General features: G+C 42.2%; 1 protein-coding gene across 5 annotated transcripts in view; it reads left to right on the forward strand.

Annotated features, from left to right (window-relative positions):
* COL4A4 (collagen type IV alpha 4 chain) overlaps window positions 1-20301 on the forward strand; it is an 85852-nt gene extending 65551 nt beyond the window's left edge. For all 5 annotated transcript variants that reach the window (XM_081192514.1, XM_081192515.1, XM_081192517.1 and 2 more), the window contains 15 exons: window positions 756-937; window positions 1842-1905; window positions 2719-2793; window positions 4014-4121; window positions 4527-4634; window positions 5157-5228; window positions 6865-6993; window positions 7355-7462; window positions 8218-8373; window positions 8456-8554; window positions 11593-11727; window positions 12617-12733; window positions 13412-13600; window positions 14707-14993; window positions 16264-20301. In XM_081192514.1, coding sequence (XP_081048640.1) covers window positions 756-937; window positions 1842-1905; window positions 2719-2793; window positions 4014-4121; window positions 4527-4634; window positions 5157-5228; window positions 6865-6993; window positions 7355-7462; window positions 8218-8373; window positions 8456-8554; window positions 11593-11727; window positions 12617-12733; window positions 13412-13600; window positions 14707-14993; window positions 16264-16527 — 2093 coding nt within the window. In that variant the 3' untranslated portion in view covers window positions 16528-20301. The remainder of the gene's footprint in view (window positions 1-755; window positions 938-1841; window positions 1906-2718; window positions 2794-4013; window positions 4122-4526; window positions 4635-5156; window positions 5229-6864; window positions 6994-7354; window positions 7463-8217; window positions 8374-8455; window positions 8555-11592; window positions 11728-12616; window positions 12734-13411; window positions 13601-14706; window positions 14994-16263) is intronic.
* The last annotated feature ends 222 nt before the right edge of the window (window positions 20302-20523 follow it).

Raw genomic sequence — 20523 nt, forward strand, 5'->3', positions numbered from 1 at the left:
GGAAAGCTGTTCCGAAGTGGGGAGGGGGGCGGGGACACCTGCCCCAGCCGCCCCACTTCGGAAAGCTGTTCCGAAGTGGGGCGGGGGGCGGGAACACCTTCTGAAGGCGGGCAGAGGGCGAAAGTCTTTGTCCCCCCTGCCTGCCTTCCCAGGGGCTTTTAAATAGCCCTGGACAGCGGAGAAGTCCTCCGCTGTCCGGGGCGATTTTAAAATGCCGCCCGCCAGCATTTTAAGATCGCCCCGGACAGCGGAGAAGTCCTCGGCTGTCCCAGGATTTTTTAAAATGCTGGGGGTGGGAAGAAAAGCCCTTGTCCCCCCCCCCAGCCTTCAGAAGAGGTCCGGGGACAGACTGTCCCCGGACCTGGTCTGAAGGCGGTTTCCCTAGGAACGCATTAATTGATTTTCAATGCATTCCTATGGGAAACCGTGCATCGCAAGACGAAAAAACCGCAAGACGAAGAGACTTGCGGAACGAATTAATTTCGTCTTGCGAGGCACCACTGTATTTTTCTTCTAGAAAAAAAGATGCTGGTACTGCGTACCTTTGAGTACCCCCAGAAAAAAACACTGGCTCTTACTACTGTGTTGTATCTATGTATCACACAGCAAAATTGTTCTGATGCACAATATGCTAGATTCCTTTTTTAATTTCAGGTTCTGTAGTTTTTCTGATTTGTTTTGTTTGGGGGGGGTTGCATTCCCTTCTGTGACTAGAAAACGGAACAACCTACAACAAGCTCTTGAAATAATTTCAGGTGATAAAGGCAACACTGGATTCAGAGGAATCCCAGGATCGCCAGGCAGAAATGCACTTCCAGGTACTCGAAAAGGCGAACCTGGCGATGCTGGACAGGTTGGTTTTCAAGGACCTCCTGGTCTCCCAGGACCCACAGGACTGAGAGGAATCACTGGCTTTCAAGGACCACAAGGTGACCAGGTAGGGTGAGAATATTGTCACAGTGTTTGAAAGTCTAATGCTGCATTTAGCCATTTCTCTGAGGGACCCTTGAGGAAAGACTAGGAGGGGGTCAGTGTCCAGCATAGTACTGGCACCCAGTTGTGGCACACATTCTCCTGGTGTCAATGTCTCCAGTTTTAAGTGCGAACTGAATACTTGTATTTTCTGTCAGGCTGTATTGCGTGTTTTGCTTTTCGCCATTTTATGTTTTTATTGTTGTAGTCTGCCCTTGGGTCATAGGATTAAGGGTAGGACACAAGTTTTTATCAGTAGTGGATGGCATGATGGAGTGGAGGTGCTTACCTGACCTCCTGGCAGGTGAGTTGCTGGGAGGGGCAGAAGGGAGAGAGGCAAAGCTGCTGTGGTGCAAACCCACTGGCAGAGCCAATCTACTGCTTCTGCTGGTACAACCGTACCACCTGCCCACCACCTGCCCCTTCTCTTTTCTGGTAAGCAGTAGCTAGCAGGTCAAATATGAATGAATAAATTTGCCTTTTACTTGCTTTTCTATCTCAAAGCTAATGATCATCATATTTATTGTTTTGCACAATTCTCATTATGATCAGTGTCTTGAAGCAAGTTGAACAAGAAACCAATAGGTCTGTATCACAGAGCAGTTTACACTGACCACTTACAAATCTTCAAGCAGCATAAAGCCTTCTGTGGGAAGAGTAGAGATCAGAAAGGAGAAGGCTGAAGCAGTTTCTGTTTTAGATACATTCTTGCTAATTACACACAAACTCTTTCTTTCAGTTCTTCATATTATAAAAGATCAGAATTTGACACAGAAAACAAGACCCTCATTTATTTTTAATTTGCAGGGACAAGTGCTGTAAATTTTACATATAATTGATGGGCATTCTTCTTTTGATAAAATAATTAGGGTGCACAGGGATTGCCAGGGATTCCAGGAAGTTCAGGACTTGATGGTGCAAAAGGATCTAAAGGTAATGCTGCAATGGTAATACATCTGTGCCTGACAGTTACTGGTCAGATTTCTGTAGATGCATTAGGAAAAATCAATACAGTGGAACCTTGGTTTTCGAGCGTCTCAGAAGCCGAACGATTTAGAACCCAAACACCGAAAACCCGGAGGTGAATGCCTTGGAAATTGAAAGGGGTGTGTCTCTCCATTTTCTCAATGGAATTTGCCGACCACCCATTGCCCCTTCGGATGTCGAACGTTTCGGAAGTCGAACGGTCTTCCGGTACGGATTACGTTTGACAACTGAGGTACCACTGTATACAAACAGAAATCATTTCTGGTAACAAAATACTATCATGCTGGCTATATACATTGATTAAATGTTTGATAGATCATGCTGAAGGGGAAAGGCTGGCACCATACTAGTTTTTATATGGCATTACATGATTTGGAGAGCACAACAAAATGAGTATTATAAAATGTTATTGCAAATTTTTGGGATGATAAAACAGAACTGAATTAGTTGAACATCACAAAGTGATTGATTCAGAAATAGGAAGATTCGTCTTGTGAACCAGTGCCCCTGCCTAATAAGCAGGTAAAGCATCTTTCTCTGTTTGTATTGACATTGTCAAGACCAATATCCACATTTGTTCTGCTGCTGTAGTTGCACATTTTAGGCTCTTTTTTATAAGAGTATCATTGACCGTAATCCTGAAACCATTTGACATATATTAAGATCCCTTGAAAGATTCTCTACTGGCAAACAAAGAAATAACTACAGGTTGTTTAAAGGTTTCAGAAGCTACTTATACATGAGATGCTACTTTTGCAGGTAACAGAGGTGACCCAGCTGTCTCTTATGGCCAGCCTGGTAAGAAAGGTCCTGCAGGAGATCGAGGATTGCCAGGTGATGATTCTTTTGGTCATTTGGTTATCAATGGACAAGCTATCTAACTAGTGTATTTATCTTGTGTATTTATATCTTTTCACTAATTTGAGCCAGACATTTATGACTTCATGATTTGAAGCGATGATTTAATTCAAATCCATACTTTATGCTACAGACACATTTTTCAAGCGCTCTCTGCATGTCTCCAGCTGATCACCATGAAGTGAAGGGGCAATATGTCCCTGTAAATACACAGGAGTGTATGCTGGGCACATGCACTCACATTTATAGCATGTTTATGAATCTGCATTTCCCATCACACTTCAGTGTTCACCATGGCAAATATGAGCATGCATGTGAAACTGGGACTATGCTAATAGCAAGAACAAATATTTGCTATCCTCCAACCTTTTTTTAGATAGATCTCCTCCTTTGTTCATAGGGTGGGGATTGAAAGAAACACTTTAAACAGCTTTAAATGTGACAAGAGAAACTGAAAAACAATTCTTTTTTTGAGACGTTTTGGGTCACAACTAGCATCAGCATGTGGCAAATGCTGATGCCTCACTACTGATACTCTGGGCCAACACAGAGAGAAACCACCATCTTCATTGCCTATGGCCCCAGTCCATTGCAGTGTCTGTCTGCAATGGTATGCTAGAATCCTTAGACATTGTGGAGGAATGACGATGGCTATGCTGAAGTCAACCAGTTGAGTACCCTGAGGCAGGAGCTGCAGTTCTTTTCGACACAGCCACTTGTCCTTGTTTCCACTGCCTACCTATGCCACATGGTAAGCTCATCAGGGAATGGCAATAAGATGGCCAGAGCCATTTCAAACCTCATGCTAGCCTTGGATATTCAGTTATGCTGCTGTTACTTTGGGACTCTTGTTGCCTACCTTCATGTCAGTCATTGCCTTCATCTGCTCAATCTTTATAAATGCAAATTAGTAGATGTTGTGAGATACTGTAGGTTTTCAGTACAGTTTCATCCACAGCAAATGGTGGATGAATGGTGGAGTGAGATGCCTTCACTCCATTACATTCTGCTCTATTCCGCTCATGGAAGGAAGCTGCAGAAGACAATATACTAATGTGTTTCCAAAAAGCTAATACAGTACACTATGCTTGAGCAGTGAAGCATGCCTATGTATGTATGGAATTTGCCATTTAAAAAAAGTTTCGCTAAAAATATATTATAGTAAGAGTTGCTTTGTTTGTATGGTTTGGTTTAAGGACTTGATGGATTACCAGGGGACCAAGGAATCACAGGTGTTCAAGGGAGACCAGGAAGACAGGGACCCAAAGGACTAACTGGATACTCAGGAACACCTGGCTTCCCAGGTGAGGTGGAAGTGAAAGAAAAATTAGCTGGACTTTAAACATAATAAGCTTTTATGGGCCATGATGACATCAGTTGAAAAGGAAACATCAACATGCAATCAAACCAGAAAATATATGAAAGTCAAGGTGGGCTTATACCCATGATCATCCTCATCCCTGTGGGGGAAAGTCCAACAAGCTTTCCTAGCTGAATGGAAAGGTCCATGCTGTATTTCTTTTAAACAAATCTTGCTGTTTTGTAATTATTTATTTGTTATTTTTACTATATTTTTTACATCAACTCGGGACATACATGAGAGGCAATTAACAATAATGTCATTTCTAGCAACCAGCATAATCATAAAATATACACTGGAGAAAATGTAAGTATTGTTTAATTATGAGGATTGTGTCTTCAACCCGCAGGTATCCAGGGAGCTGCAGGCATTCCAGGAGCACCAGGTGAACAAGGTAACCCTGGTCTTTTGGGAGCTCCAGGTTTTCAAGGATTACCTGGCAGTCCTGGGAGAAAAGGTAACTATTGTGAAAAACATGTGGCAGTGAATGTAATGATGTGGACTAAAGGTGATAACATAAATTGTATATTACTCTGCGCTTTGAAGGAATACAGGAGTGGAAAAGCGCAAGCCAGGGACCACATACTATCAGCCCCTAAAATGACTATCAGTGGCCTGAAAAAACTGTTGAGTCAGCTCCTCCTCTACCCTCCTTGGGGCTGTTTAAGTTTTCCAAGTGTGCCCTGAGGAAAGGCAGAAACACAAAGCCTAAGCCAGGGAGCTCATGCCAACAGCTCCTGAAGGGACCATTAAGTCTGTCTCAGAGAACTGTTTTATATTTTGTACCCTCTTCTTTCTACCCCAGCATAGATCCTAACAAAGATAACCCCTTGCACTGCCATTAACCTAAAGGGGGTGAAGCTTCCACTGCTGCTTTCCTTCTCAGGCTAATTGCAGAGCAGGGGGTGTACGCAGTATTGTCGGAATTGCATCACATTGTCCCCTCCATTCTTTTTCTCCATCTTGTAATATTTCAAAGGCCTTTCGGGACCGCCTGGATTAAATGGCCTGAATGGACTACAGGGTCAAAAGGGCTTGCCGGGATCTCCAGGTAAATAATGAAACTACAATTATAAAATTATAATTTGAAAAAAATAAATACAAATGGAATTACTAGTAGAGGCTCAATCAAATGTTAAGCCGCCAACTGGCATTAATTTTAACAATAAACGATAGATTTTAAATTTTATGTGAGGTTTGGCTTCAGCTGACACTAGTTAATGCTAGCATGGTGAAAATCAGCCCGGGCTTTAAAAACAGTGTCGTGGAATTTCCATTGAGTGCAACAGCTATGGAGAATTTTCCTTTTGCAAACCAAGTTATCTGTAGCATTTCAAACAGATATATGCCTGATAGGACCATACTCAGATATTGGAACCCATTGCCTAAAAGTATGTGCAAAAGCACACATGCTGTGGTTGCAAATCTTATCCTCCAGCAACAGCCCCCATGCTTCTGTTGGGATACTGCCAGGGAGACAAAGTCCATCATGGCCCCAAGCCGTCTGCCGGATGATCCATCGATCTCCCGTAGGCACACAGTATCAGCAATTAGCGACATGAGTTTCTAGAAAATATCTTGCCACATTCCGGAGCTCATGCACACTCTATCAGCAGATAATGCATAGCAAAAGTCGCACTCAGGAGAGCATTATTGACAAGTTTTATTCAGCGTTGATCAGAACAAAGAAAGACATGACTGCCTGCGTCAATGTCTCCAGCACAGAGAGAAACAAAAGCAAAGACACAACAGAAACATCCTGTGAAAACAGGAAATACGCAGGCTGTGACACAAACATCCTGCTCCCTTTTAAGGTGGAACAGAAATATCCTAACATCCTCCCCCTTTCTGTGTAACCTGTAGTACCTGTGGTTCAACCCAATTGTAACTTCTGTACATAAACCTTAAGTTGTTCTCTGTTAACAACCTTAGACAACAGATCAGCAGGAATTTCATTTCCTGGCATGTAGGACACCTGAATGAGTCCTTTCTGAATACACTCTCTTGCACGATGTAGCTTAATCTGCAAGTACTTGGTTCAGAGGTATTGCTCTGAAGTGCTTACTGATTTTGAGCAGTCTTTTGGGGAGGATAAAGGGGGCTGAGGCTGAAGGGGGAAGCTGAATATCCTGGGCAAGGCACTCCTATACAGTGCTACCTCTGGTTACAGACGCTTCAGGTTACAGACTCCGCTAACCCAGAAATAGTACCTCGGGTTAAGAACTTTGCTTCAGGATGAGAACAGAAATCGTGCAGCAGCAGTGCGGCAGCAGCATGAGGCCCCATTAGCTAAAGTAGTACCTCGGGTTAAGAAGTTTCAGGTTAAGAACGGACCTCCAGAACGAATTAAGTTCTTAACCCAAGGTACCACTGTATAGTGACTTAGGGGCCATAGGGGCCACAATTTCTTGAATCATTTTTATCGCATGTGTCTTCCAAAGGGCCATGCTCTCGTCCCACTCCCCGCCCCACAAATTTATTCTCACTACAACTCTCTGAGGCAGGTTAGGCTATGAGAGAGCAACTGACTTGCCTCAGATCCACATGAACAAACATGGACACTGAGAGTTGGCCAACCTTGGATAGCTTCACCTGGAAAGGAAGTGCTTGGGTGTCTACTTTATGCATATGTCTTTTATTCATTATGAAGCTTCATTCTGTGTGCATTTATTATTCCCTTTATAAAGGTTTAAGTGAAATGGGGCCTGCAGGATGCATAGGAGAACCTGGGCCGAAAGGCAACAGAGGAGAACCTGGACTACCAGGAATTTCCCGTCCGGGTCCCCCTGGAGATGCTGGACTACTAGGTCCCCCTGGTAAGAAGCAGTTTTCTCCATGGGAGGAAAAGAGCTAATCTATTACTACCCTATTGAAGAGCAGGATGATGATGTTTATTTCTTATTTAATGTCACGAACAACAGCCAATAGGTTTCTGGGACACTCATGTAAGCAGATTTCACAAATAATTAAAGCAAGGGAAATGCACTATGGGAAACATTTGTGTTATCTTAGATATATATTGTGCTGGAAAGAATGGTTCTGCCACACAAACAAGCTATAAAGTCCACACAACCTAGAGTAAAATGCCTTTGCAATGAGGTTCCTATTGGTCAGTATTCAACATTTTGGTATCTCCTAAAATATAAAATAGCACAATAAACTCTCTTCTTCTTACAGGCAAGCCAGGTGCTTCTGGGTCTGCCGGTCCTATGGGACAGCCTTCTGTAAATATAATTCCTGGGCCTCCAGGTGACCAAGGCCCTGCTGGATTAGATGGTGTTAGAGGTATGACTGGCATAATAAAGCAGTTAAAGTAGAACGAACCCTCCTATGTGCTAGACGTGTAGCAGAAATCTTATTTTCCAATTGAGTTTGAGAGCAGGGGGGGTCCTCCTTTTGGAGAAAGTAATCAAATAATTAACTTTGCTATGCCTTTATTCTGTAAACCACTTTGAAGGCCTTTGGCATTGAAGTAGACTTTTTTTTAAACAACAACAACAGCACACAAAGATGATATGTAAACTGTTGGCTGCTCCTAAACCAGATACGAGAAATTGAAAAATCAGATTGAAGGGCTATAGCTACTGTAAGTGGTAATGTTGATTGAAGCTCCCAGGTTCACTCCTCAGGATCTCCCAAGTAGGACTGGGGGGTGGGGGGATTACTTTGGAGGGCTATTCTCAGTCAATACAGTCAGTGTGGTGCCGTCCAGATGTGCCCCACAACTCTCATCTTCCTTGATCATTGGCATGCTTTCTGGAGCTGATAGGAGCTGTAGTCCAACAACATCTGGAGGTCACCACATTACCCACCCTACGTGGAGATATTACCGAACTACAAGGACCAGTAGTCATATTCTGTATGGCAACTTCCTGTGTTCTTATGATCCAACCAAAGGATACTGAATACTGTTCTGCCTTCCTGTCCAAAGACCAAAATCCCCACCTCCCAATTGTTAAGGAGACGTGTGCATAAGCCTGCTTCAGCCCCCTATCCTTGCTTGGTATGTTTATTCCAACAGTACTTAATTTTCATTCCAGGTCTCCCTGGCAAACCTGGTCCTCCAGGGAAGACTATTCTCATTAAAGGAGACCCAGGTGACTGTGGGGCTTTGGGGGCACCTGGGGCTCCTGGTCCTCCTGGCAAACCTGGACCTAAAGGTATCTCGGGAAATCAAGGAAGAGAAGGCTCAAAAGGTATGGCTTGAGATAATGGGTTTAGCATATAGCAGATCCAATAGCAGAACTTTCTTAATTCATCTGAATTCTCATTGTTAAGGTCCAACGGGAAATCCTGGCCCACAGGGACCTCCTGGTAGCCCTGGAGAGCCTGGAGATCAAGGTTTGCGAGGATCAACTGGTCGTATGGGTCCCAAAGGTAATACCTAACATTTTTTATACCTTGCTATATGCAGTGGCCATTCTGAATTCACATTTGGTCATGTTTGCAGCAGTCTTGCAGTGCTCTACCCAGCCACACAGCTAGTGGGGGGGGCATTGCAGTAGATTTTCTTAGTTGCAACCCACACATAAAGCAAATATCCTAGACCAGAAGAATGGAGCAGATCCACACTGCAAATAGGATTAGGCAGCTAATACAGTGCATCCCGGGATGCGGGTGGCGCTGTGGGTTAAACCACAGAGTCTAGGACTTGCCGATCAGAAGGTCGGCAGTTTGAATCCCCACGAGGTGAGCTCCCATTGCTCGTTCCCTGCTCCTGCCAACCTAGCAGTTCAAAAGCACGTCAAAGTGCAAGTAGATAAATAGGTACCGCTCTGGCGGGAAGGTAAACGGCGTTTCCGTGCACTGCTCTGGTTCGCCAGAAGCGGCTTAGACATGCTGGCCACATGACCCGGAAGCTGTATGCCGACTCCCTCGGCCAAGAAAGTGAGATGAGCGCCGCAACCCCAGAGTCAGCCACGACTGGACCTAATGGTCAGGGGTCCCTTTACCTTTACAGTGCATCCCAAGTCCTGCCTCCTGCTTTCTAAACCCGTCTCTGCTTATACATATGACTGTTATAACACATCTGGAAGAGGAGAATTTGCCAGTAGCACTGAAGTTCTACTCTGTCCTTTTATAGCAACGTGGGTCACATTGTTCAATTGGCTGAGTACTGGTTTAGCAACACAGTCTGTGATGTAGCAGGTCTGTAGGTTAAATATATGCATACTTAGCATGCTATACATGAGGCCTTCACTCACCTGTTCAAATGCTGATTTAAGTGACAAATATACACACACAGCTTATGAAAGAGTTTGATTTTTTAAATCTACCATTTACATTTTTTTAATTAAGATTAAGGACATATTGTATACGAAAGGAATGCCTGAAAAGGATGCTGGAGAATAATACAGTAATAATACTTATAACTGTAATAATACTTCCTTAATTGTAAGCTATTAACATTTGCTTGTTTTTCCTTTACTTACGTATTAATTTCTAGTAAAGGCATAGGTATTTAATGGGACTGAATGACAGGCCTTTTCTTGGAATAGTTTTTAGTCCAGTAGTGTTGCAATCAAGCTGAAAGGAAGACTGCAAAGTCAGAGGACAGTGAAAATGAAGGTTCATGGCAGCCTATCAAAAAGTTCCTGGATGGCATTTCCTACCATTGGGATGGTGCTTCCTACAGGGCTCAAATGGCGAAGCACAGGACTTCTTTTTGGAGGAATCACCTTCCGCCTCCCAGAGCAGCTCTGTCTGAATCGAGCGTTGGTCAGGCTCCTACAGTCTGACCAAATTAAGAGCTTTAAAAAAACTTCTTTTCCTTCACTGTTTCCTCTTTCGATTCCTCTTTTCTCCCCTTGATCTCCACAGTTTGGAGCATTGGGTGGGCTAGTTAGGGACCCTTTGGGTTTTCACTAGCTGGGAACGAGGATGACACAGCCTAGTTCCTGCTAAAACGTCTTAAGGAAGCTGAGCCAGGTGCTTTGGGGAGGATTTCAGTCGCATCACTGCAGTGAGGGAAAACAAGGTGCTTCACACCACCTTTGGAGGAGTTGGCTAGCCTTGGACACCCATTTCCTTATCCTTCAGGGAGGCAGTTATCCTTTTTTTTTATTATGTAGACAGTAATTTTTGAAGGCTGTAGACAGATGCTCCCATGTTTTGTCACAATCATGTTGGGGGAAATGATAATGCCATGTGCAAGCTATCACTGTTCTAATTGCATTCTTGTTCTAAACCATCTGCATGGTGCTGGTCTCCCTCCTGCATGTGAAATGGCTGTCACAAATTGATTCTTGGCATTCAATCCACCAGGTTGCAGAGGTAAGCTTAGAGAAGGGTGAGTGCTTTGGTGTGTGTTTTTAAGTGAAAAAGTTTCTCTGAGTGTCAATTTATTTTTCTTCATGCTAAGATCTCAGTCTTTTAGTTCAAATTGCTAATAACTGATCTGATCCACATCTTCTAATGTGCAGATTGGGAGGTAGCTATCCTTCAGATATAGCACTTTTGTGGTCTAATTTTCTGCTCAAAAAAGTATCAAAATGTGTTCTAACATGTATATTTTAGATAATGTGCTTAAAATACTTATTTGGGGAAGAAAATACTTTTATTTTAATACATATTTAAATGCAAATTTTCATGCAAAAAAAAATAGATGCAGAAATGGAATGGATTTTTAAATGAACATGTGGAATTGAGGCATGTGATCAGCCCTCTAAGCATGTTGTGATTTACTCTGTACCTCTGTGCCAAAAAAGTCATGACCCTCTATTACGTCTCTGAAAATTCCCATGGCTCCATGCTGCTGCAGTGGAGCTCACAGACCAGTACTGGAAAATATACTGAATTTCCTGGGCAGCAAGATGGTGTTTTTAGGAGCCAGAGTGAAATTCTGTATTGCAATCCTGTACAGTGTTCCCTATCATCTATGTCCTGTGATATTTGAGCCCTTACATATTTTTTACTTTTCCTAACACTGGAGGAAAATGTGTGCAAATCACTAGCATTGGAATGTATCATTCCTTTTTTTAAATTAAAAAATAAAGCGAATAAACATTTGCTTTTCCCCAAGTGAGACCCTCCTCTTGTAACAAAGTCATTCTCCAATAAAGTCTATATAACGCAAATGCTACTGCTGCAGCAAAAGCATAGTGTTATGTGGAAAGCCAATCACTTGATCTCTCCCTCCTATTTATTTGTGTTAGGTCATTTATGCACTTGAACCTGTAGCAATAACATAAAAGGGTGGTTTCTCAAACGCTTGGCACATACTGAATTACCTTGGGAGTTTATATAAATTCTCTGCCTGGTACCTTGTTTCTGGGTCCAACTTTTCTATTTAACAGTACAATCCCTTACATGCCTGCTCAGAAACAAGTTCCATTGGATTCAGTGGGACTCAGTTCCAGGTAAGTGTGTATATGATTATGACCTAACTCCTGTTTTAAAGTCCTTTCATGTTTCAGGTGACCCCGGAGAACCTGGAAGTGTTGATTATTCCTCATGTCCCAAGATTCCAGGGCCTCCTGGTGTATTGGGCCCAAGAGGATCACCAGGTGTCATGGGATTAAGAGGGCCAGCAGGCTTCCCTGGCCCCCCAGGTAAGTAATTCTGTGTGTCTGCAATGTTTGTGGTAGGGAAGAGACAGAATCACCACGAACCCTTTCATGTATCATCCTTTCAGCTCACCTATCCCAGTGAAGTCTACACAACTCCATGTTGGCTTCAGTTTGGGTTGCATTCATGAAGACCATCAACTTCCTCTGTTACATTTCTTATTCATTCTATTATTTAAGCACATATTTTTATCTGATGCCAGTCGGATAGCTTTACAAAAGAGACCACAACTTATCATAGCACTTTAAGAACATAAGAGCCCTGCTGAATCAATCTAAAGTCTCCCCTTTAAAATCCCTCCAAGCTGGTGATCATCACTACATTTGGGGATAGTGAGTTCCGTAGTTTAACTGTGCACTGTGTAAAGATTTCAATAGGTTGTAGCAGAACAAACAAATAGTGGCAGCTCCTCCTCACAGCCACAAGTTCCCTATCCCTGTTTTAAACTAGTACTTTCTTCTGACACAGTGACATGGCTTGGACAGGAAGCTAAACTCATCCCCAAATCCCTCCACTTCATCTGATTTCCTCAACTATAGCAGCTGGATCCAGAGGGTCACAGGTTCCTCATCCCTGGTTTTAATAAAATAATTAATGATGATAACATTTTTTTATTTATACCCCACCCATCTGACTGAGTTTCCCCAGCCACACTGGCCAAGAATTCTAGAGCATGGAGTGTGAAATATATTTTAAGGCTTTTTTAAAAATAAAATAAAATGAAAGGACTGTTTCAAATAATTTCAAGAAAGATGAAACTATTAATACTTCAGAGAAAACAAGCATACCTGTTTAATGTTAGATTTGCATTCTATTCATACAATAACTAATTATAGTTGCATTTAGACATGAATGCACTGTACTATATTTCAGGAGAGAAAGGAGAAGAAGGGTTATTGGGTCAACAGGGTCAAGATGGCTTGCCTGGGCCACCAGGACCCCCTGGTGATGAAGGTAACATAGGAGAAAAAGGACACACAGGACTACAAGGTAAGTATTCTGCCACAAGCAGTCATTTGCCATACTTCTGGGTAAAGTACTGGTTTGTAAATGATTTCTTTTACTTTTTGCCCTGGTTCTAATGGCTCTTGGCCAAAACTGTTAATAGAACCTGCATTCAGCTGCTCAGTTGGTATTGTATCATATCAAAGAATCCAACAGCCAAGTTATATGTTATGCTAAATGTGTAGCATGTAGCTTTTATTTTCATCCCCCTCTTTAATTACTTACAGGCACCGAGGTGGTTATGAACAGAGCACAGGATAGGTTTAGTTCATCCATGCCCCAGCCGCAATCGCAAGAAGAATTGCTCCACCCAGTGCAGCAGCAAGCCTTAGAAAAAGCTTCTATTGGCACCAGTGGGAATTCTTTCTAAGGCTCATAGTTTGTGGGGGACAGCATTTTCGCTGCATTTGTGGTTAGGTATGGGAGAGATAAGCCGACTTCCCCTGTGTGTTGCATTTTCAGAAACAACTGCCTTCTCACAACACAACTGTAATGTGACTTAAAGATTTTGTTGGTTCCAACCTCTGAGGATTGGTTTTAAATTCAAAACCTGAGGCCCTGGGATCTTGCATGCTTCACTCAAGTCTGTTCTGAAGAATAGAAAAGCATCTCTTTAATGTGTCCTGCCTTTAAACGGAATATTCTCTACCTTTTCTCTGCAAGGTTTTCCAGGTGAAATTGGAATTCCAGGTCCACCAGGGCCTGACACAAGAGCTCCCGGTGGGTTCCTGATTGTTGTTCATAGTCAATCAGATCAAGTGCCACTGTGCCCAGAGGGAATGCCAAGGTTGTGGACTGGATATAGCCTGCTGTATCTTGAAGGGCAGGAGAAGGCCCACAATCAAGATCTTGGTGAGGACTGCAATATCACTCCTTAAAGAAAATGCAGTGGTTCTCTGCATTTTTCATTGCAAATGGTTGCATATAACATTAAAATCTGGGGTGGTAGGTATGTATCTTTTTGGTGCCAATATTGGAATTGGCCAACCTTTCATTGTCATGTGTGCTATCTATAAAGCATGCTTAGAAACTGATGTGACCAGCTAGGGCCGTTCCTCGAGAGCCTTAGTGCAAGAGTCTCAACCTATGCTATTCGACCTGTGCTTCCCTGCGCTTTCCCCGTTCAAACCTTCATTATTTCTGCTGGATGCAAAACTCATCCTTGTCGTCTGTGGTGAACCTGGGAGGTTTAATTTTTGGTATATTTGTAACAGATTTTTATATGCTTGAGCACACCTGCAAGTTACTATATATTTATTTGCTAGTTTTAAGCATTACTTTAACAATGAAATGGACCAGGGCATTAAAATCACGGTACTACATCAGCAGAAAAGACATTTGTTTTAAAACAAGCAAGTTCTGAAGGGAACTGGTCATTCAATCCCAAGGTGCTACAAGTTGAATTTTAGGAATTAAGCACAGTAGCAAATTTGCAGTCTTTTAATAATAGCTTTAGTACTCTGTTTCAGACAAAGGTATTTTCCAGCAATATCTAGAGGTGCCAGGGATTTGAATCTGGGACCTTTTATGTTTAGTGTATGGTACTCTCACTCACCTTTCCCAATTTTGAAGGTAGTGAATTACATTTTAATTTATATTCTAACATTCCCAGAGCTTAAGAGGATTGCATAATTTAAACAAGTGAAGTGAAAACTCTTGACTACACCACACACACACACAGAGAGAGAGAGAGAGAGAGAGAGAGAGAGAGCATAAGAACATGTGTTCTCTGTAGCTAGCTTTTCCTGGACACAGGTGACAATGATTGCTGTTGAAATTTCCAGGCACCTCCAGATACCGTAAACCCACCCAAAGTCCTTATGCATCAATAATTTTCCTGGCTGTGTAGTGCTGGTGTGGAATAAGGCTCAAGACTAACTTAAACTACTCTTTAATAAGAACTTAAGTGTTTTGGATTGGTAATTATATGTCTGCATGTCCCCCACCATCTATTCTAGGTCTCGCTGGATCTTGTCTCCCTGTGTTCAGCACCATGCCCTTTGCCTATTGCAATATCCATCAGGTCTGCTACTATGCAAGTCGAAATGATAAATCTTACTGGCTGTCAAGCACAGCTCCTTTGCCCATGATGCCCCTCTCTGAAGAAGAAATACAACCTTACATTAGCAGATGTGCTGTCTGTGAAGCTCCTGCCCAAGCTGTTGCAGTTCATAGTCAAGATCGATCCATTCCTCCCTGTCCATCAAACTGGGGAAGCCTATGGATAGGCTACTCATTTTTAATGGTAAGACTGAATATTACTTGGCTCTTCTATGGAACTATTTGGATCTAACCATGCTAATCACTGAAACTGAGCCTGTAAACTGAATAACATAAATGAATGAATGAGAACACACTTACCTGGGAGAAGGTTCAGCTGAACTTAGTGGGACATTCTTCTGAGTAGACATGCATAGGATTGAGCTATCAGCAAGATCTGCAAAATGCTCAACTGATTTGTCATTTGCTAATTGATTGTAGATGTTTCACTCCTTCAGTTTGCCATCTTGGTTCCTTATCTTGTCTCTATTTGTTTTATTGTATTTATCAGTTGCCCAATAACTTTCTCTGGGCAATGCACAAAGCATTATAAAAATAATATAACTATAAAATGCAAACTACAGTTCTAATGAGCAGAATTAAACTAAAATTGAGATAAAGTTGAAACCATGCCAACAGCAAATAACCACTGCAACTTAAGAGATAAATGGATTTGATTTTAAAAGTCTGTATGGCCTTCATCTGCTGCTAAAATGGCATAGTCTGTGCCTCCAAGCAAGGGGCTGCTGCCGAGATCTTTTCTCTTGTAGACACTTCCCTTATTTCAGCTTGCAGAGGCATAAAAAAATGATGTCTGACTATTAACTTTTTACCGGCTTTATTGTATGATTTTATGTTATAAAATTTAGCCATTCAGCAGAATTACTCCTGGAGGCTGAGACTGGCAGATCAATGAGCTCAGGAGTTTGGGTGTGCTGATCAAGTGTCCGCACTAAGTCTGGCATCACTGGGAACGACTTTGATATTTCTAATGATATTTTTAATGTAAATATTTTTATAAATAAAGCAAACTGTGGGCACAGGTAATTATGTATGGGAAGAAGATGCAGGCTCTTCAGGTACTGTGTTCTTGAGCTATGAAGAATTTCAAAGATCAAACACAAGACTTTGAATTGAGCCCAGAGTATCCTGCCAACCAACAGTTAGCTCCAAGTTCTAATTAAATGAAGATTGGTTTTGACATAAACCATAGGCCAAAATCAATTCTCTTTATCACCATTCACACCCCAAAATGAAAACTGCAGAAGCTATCACAAAATTCATTTTGCCTTATGAGAAATGCCAACTCTGTTGGTCAGTACTACGATTTAAAAGAGATTTAGTTGTAAGAAAGTTATATTGTGTTCACTACGCAGTCTTATCCAAATGAGTTTCACTGAGCTCAGTTTGATTGGCTACTGAGTAAAACTGTACAGGGTGAGATAACTTCCACCTCTTTTGCCCGTTTCTTTCAGCACACTGGATCTGGAGACCAGGGAGGTGGACAGTCTCTCATGTCAACTGGAAGCTGCCTTGAGGACTTCAGATCAGCACCCTTCATTGAATGCCAGGGGCAGCGAGGGACATGCCAATTCTTTACCAATGAATACAGCTTCTGGTTAAGTACTGTAAACCCAGAGATGCAGTTTACTTCAGTCCCTCGCTCAGAGACTTTCAAAGATGAGCAAGAACAACGCCGCAATGTAGGTAGATGCCAGGTCTGCATGAAATATGGCTAAAAGAAACCCGATCATTTACCAAAGTGAAAGAGGATGCCGTCAGTTGCATGTGGTGCTAATCTTATGTGAAACTGTGCACTGCCGTTCAAGCCTTTGGCCACGTCTGCAGAAGTTTAAGCCAGTCAAACCATGGAACTGTAGTTCTTCCTCAAGTCCCACTCCCTGTGCAGCGACACTTTAAGAGGCATTGTAGCTGTGCTAGCTAGAAATTTATGGAAAGCTTAATGTTCTTTATGAGCCCCAGAGCATAAGCTCGCTTGCAAAGGCCAGCAGGGTGGGAGGGCCAGTGTGGGGTGAGCGTTAAGAGTGCGGACTAGGACCTGGGAGAACAGGGTTCAAATCCATACTCAGCCATGAACCTCAACTTGGTGATCTTAGGCCAATCACTGGCTCTCAGCCTATCCTACCTCACAGAGTATTGTGAGGATAAAAGGGGAAGGGGAAGAACCACATGCACCCGCTAGAACTCACTGGAGGAAAGATGGGGTGTAAATGTAGGAAAACTAAATAAATAAAAAACAAACCATCTCCTGAGTTCTTTTTTGCTGCCATAGGGAATAGATAATCTATCACCCTCGCACATCTTTTTCCCTGGAGCTTTTTACCCTTTATTTCCCTCTTCTCTCCTTAAACTGCAAGCCTGCAGGCAAGTCCAGTCTTATGTTTTTAATATTGTTTATACAACACCTTGATGATTGAGACACTTTATTGGTCGTAAACTATTTTTATTAGGTCTGACCTAGCAGAGTCACGGATGCAATGCATGTAAGCATGAAAGCACACCAGCAGGCTTAAGCAAATTTCTGCCAGGAGGTTGTGACACTGCCACAAATAGAGCCAAGTCATACTTACTGTTTTTTTTCTGTGTATAAGACTATATTTTTTCCTAAATTTTTAAAGTTTAAAATAAGGGGTCGTCTTATACACGGATAGTGCATGGTGCATTTTCTTAATTTGGGGTAAAAAAAAAATTAGGGGTCATCTTATATATGGGGGCATCTTATACACGGAAAAATACAGTACTTTCCCCATGTGGTTGCATCCTCAGGGATCACCATCTGAATGCTTGTAAATCAGCGCAAAGAATGATAATACATATGAAACATTTTCTCATATGGTGTTATCTCCATTTTTACAAGTCGTGTGTGCATCATTTTCACTTGAGGAGTCTAATTAAATTATACTAACCCTACAGACAAGTCACACTTTTAGACATCTTTGTAACACAGAGCTGGTCTGTCAATGAGCCTGATACCTAAAGCCAGCTCCCTGTAGAGCATGTCCTTGGGGATCCTGCCATCTTCTACTCTGTGGACATGACCAAGACAGTGTAGGTGTCGCTTAGACAGGAGTGTGACCCTGCTAGGAATGTGGGCTTGGAAGAGCACACTGGTGAAGGCAAGAAGGGCTAACGTGGCTTAAAACCAAGCATTTTGGCCTGGGCTGATAAGTGAACAGATTCTAAGCAACCACATATTTTGTGCTCTAACCAAGCACTATGATGATTCTTATAGAAGTATCCTATGCATGGCTATTCAGAAGTTCCTCTAAGTTCAACAGGACTTATTCTTAGGTAGATGTACATAGGAAATAACTCATAACGCAGTTACTTCTTGTAATGTAGAATACTTTCATAACCAAGCTCCATCAAGAATAGATTTCCCTATTCCCCCTCAAGTTCCAACTGGGAAGCAAGGTAAAGTGGACATTTACTGAACACTGTGCAATCCTTGGTGACATGAGGCAACTGGCTTACCAGTGCCTGTTTTCCTGTTCTGATTTCCCACCCCTGGAGGAAACTATCTAAAGAACCCTCCTGTTAAGGTAGCTAATGAATGGGTGGACAGCAGCCCTTTGGAGAATAGCTTGTTTAACTGGGTTTTTCTATTACTATACACAGGCGGGTCACTGAGAAGCCTCTGAGTATCTTTATGTTTTCATTTATTTTGAGTTATTTATATTATTTTATACTTTTGTCTGCTGCAGTGTTATTACAGCCATTCATCAACAGTCCGTCCTTCACATCCTCTTCAAGGGACATGCCACAGAGTACCTAGGATGTATCTAGGGATGCATGCATACAGCCCTTTTAAAAAGCAAAATTCCCCTCAATCAGCTGTTTGGCAAGAAAGGATGAGCAATAGGGGAAATAGAATATGGCCTTTAACCCCCCGTGAACAGTGCTGAAAATCTGACCTAAACTACAATATGATCTTCAAGTCACCAGATCCACCACACAATGGGCATAGTTGGTCTTTGGTCTGATATTTATCAACAAGAAAAAGAAAACAAAGGTGCTAAAAATAGCTTTCATGCATGAAAAACATTAAAATGCAGACAACAGGAAAAATCCACTTTGCCTGCTTGGAATGTTAATTCAACAAACAGGCTAGGTCAAACCCACCTGAGGTGTTAACCAGATCTGTTGTTCAGCCTATACACAAGCATTCACAGAAGTATCATATTGCAGATGAGTGCATGTCACAGAAGCTACAGTAATGGGCATGATCACTTTAAAAATATTATTGTCTTGCTTACTTGGCAGAACTAGCAAGAACCAACAAATGCGAAGATAAATGAATATTATAGTGGGTGAATTCCAACTAACCTTGTGGGTGGAACCCTGCCTCTTTGTACCCTTCCCACTGCTCTGCAGTGTTGAGTGAATCTCTAGAGCATATTGAGGGGGGGGGGTGTAGGGAGGAGGAGTTCTGTTGCACAACAGGAAATCCTGCAGGAAATGCATTATTTGGATATAATATAATATACAATATTTGCACATATGGTAGACAAAAAGTAAAAGTGATTGCAGCTTAAAGTACAGACTATAAGACAGCAAGATGGCAAGATGGCTAGTGGTTACATATTAACACAGGCTACCTAAACCTATACTTCCTGGACCATAAACTTAAGCATTTCCTGTAGCAGAAATAAGAGGCAGACAGAGCAACTGTTCTATGTGGAGTAAAGGCACGGACTAGGAAACCTGACAAAATAGCAGTGGAGACATATACCCAAGGGCAGGGGTGGGGAGGGACTTGAATGCAAATGACTAGGGGCTGGACTAATTTGGGGCTGGGTGGTGGGGCTGGGAGATAACAAGTCTAGGGAAATAGGAAAGAGAGAGTAAGCAGAAGCAAGGCACTAATAATTGCCTACCTCAAGAAGGGGCAATAAAGGTAAAAGGTTTCCTTGATTCCACTGTAACCTGCTGGGGCACAGTAATGGCTGAGACCAGAATTTCTAACAGTGGTTCAAAAAGGGTGTAGAACAGTCTGCTCAAATGCCAAGAGGCACCAGGTAAGACGAGTGAACAACAGACAACAATGGGTTGGCCAGTAAGTTGGCCCTTGAGGCAAGCCAGACTCCTAAGTTCCTTCCAAGTTGCTTGATAAAAGTTTTAAAAATAGAAAAAAGCTTGTTTTAGAGATAAAACTGGCTTGTGCTTCCTGCAACAGTCATGACTTAATGTTTGTTCTACATGAAACAGTTTGGGATAATAGTTTTCAGCTCCACATGAACAGTTAGCTGAATGTTCACCTATAAACAGACCTCTTAAGTGTGTTTCCCTAAAATAAAACCAAGAGTCAAAACAGGAGCGGGGGGGGGGGGATCCTCACTCCCGGTCTGCAAAGTGTTACAGATAAAAGCACTTTAAAGAGGCCCAAGGCTTAACAAGTAGCATAAGAAAAAACTACAACTGTTGTTTTGTTTTCATGCAAAATAAAGTGAGCATGGATGTTTGTGCATTCCAAGCTACTCATGCTTTGACAATTTATTCTGGCTTTATATGCCAATTTGCAGTGCTGTCATGAGAAATGTGTTGTTGCCATGGTAACTTCCACAGTCAGTGCTTAGGCTGTCACTGAAATACTATCCTCCACTTTAAATGAACAGCAATATTTCACGGCACATTTTTAAAAATACTGTTTTTACACAGAGAATGGAGCCATCCGCAGGGAACATTCCTTCCTATGTTTTCCCTGTGGTGTCTGT

Source organism: Podarcis bocagei (assembly GCF_964188305.1).
Source record: "Podarcis bocagei genome assembly, chromosome: 4".
Lineage (NCBI taxonomy): Eukaryota > Metazoa > Chordata > Lepidosauria > Squamata > Lacertidae > Podarcis > Podarcis bocagei.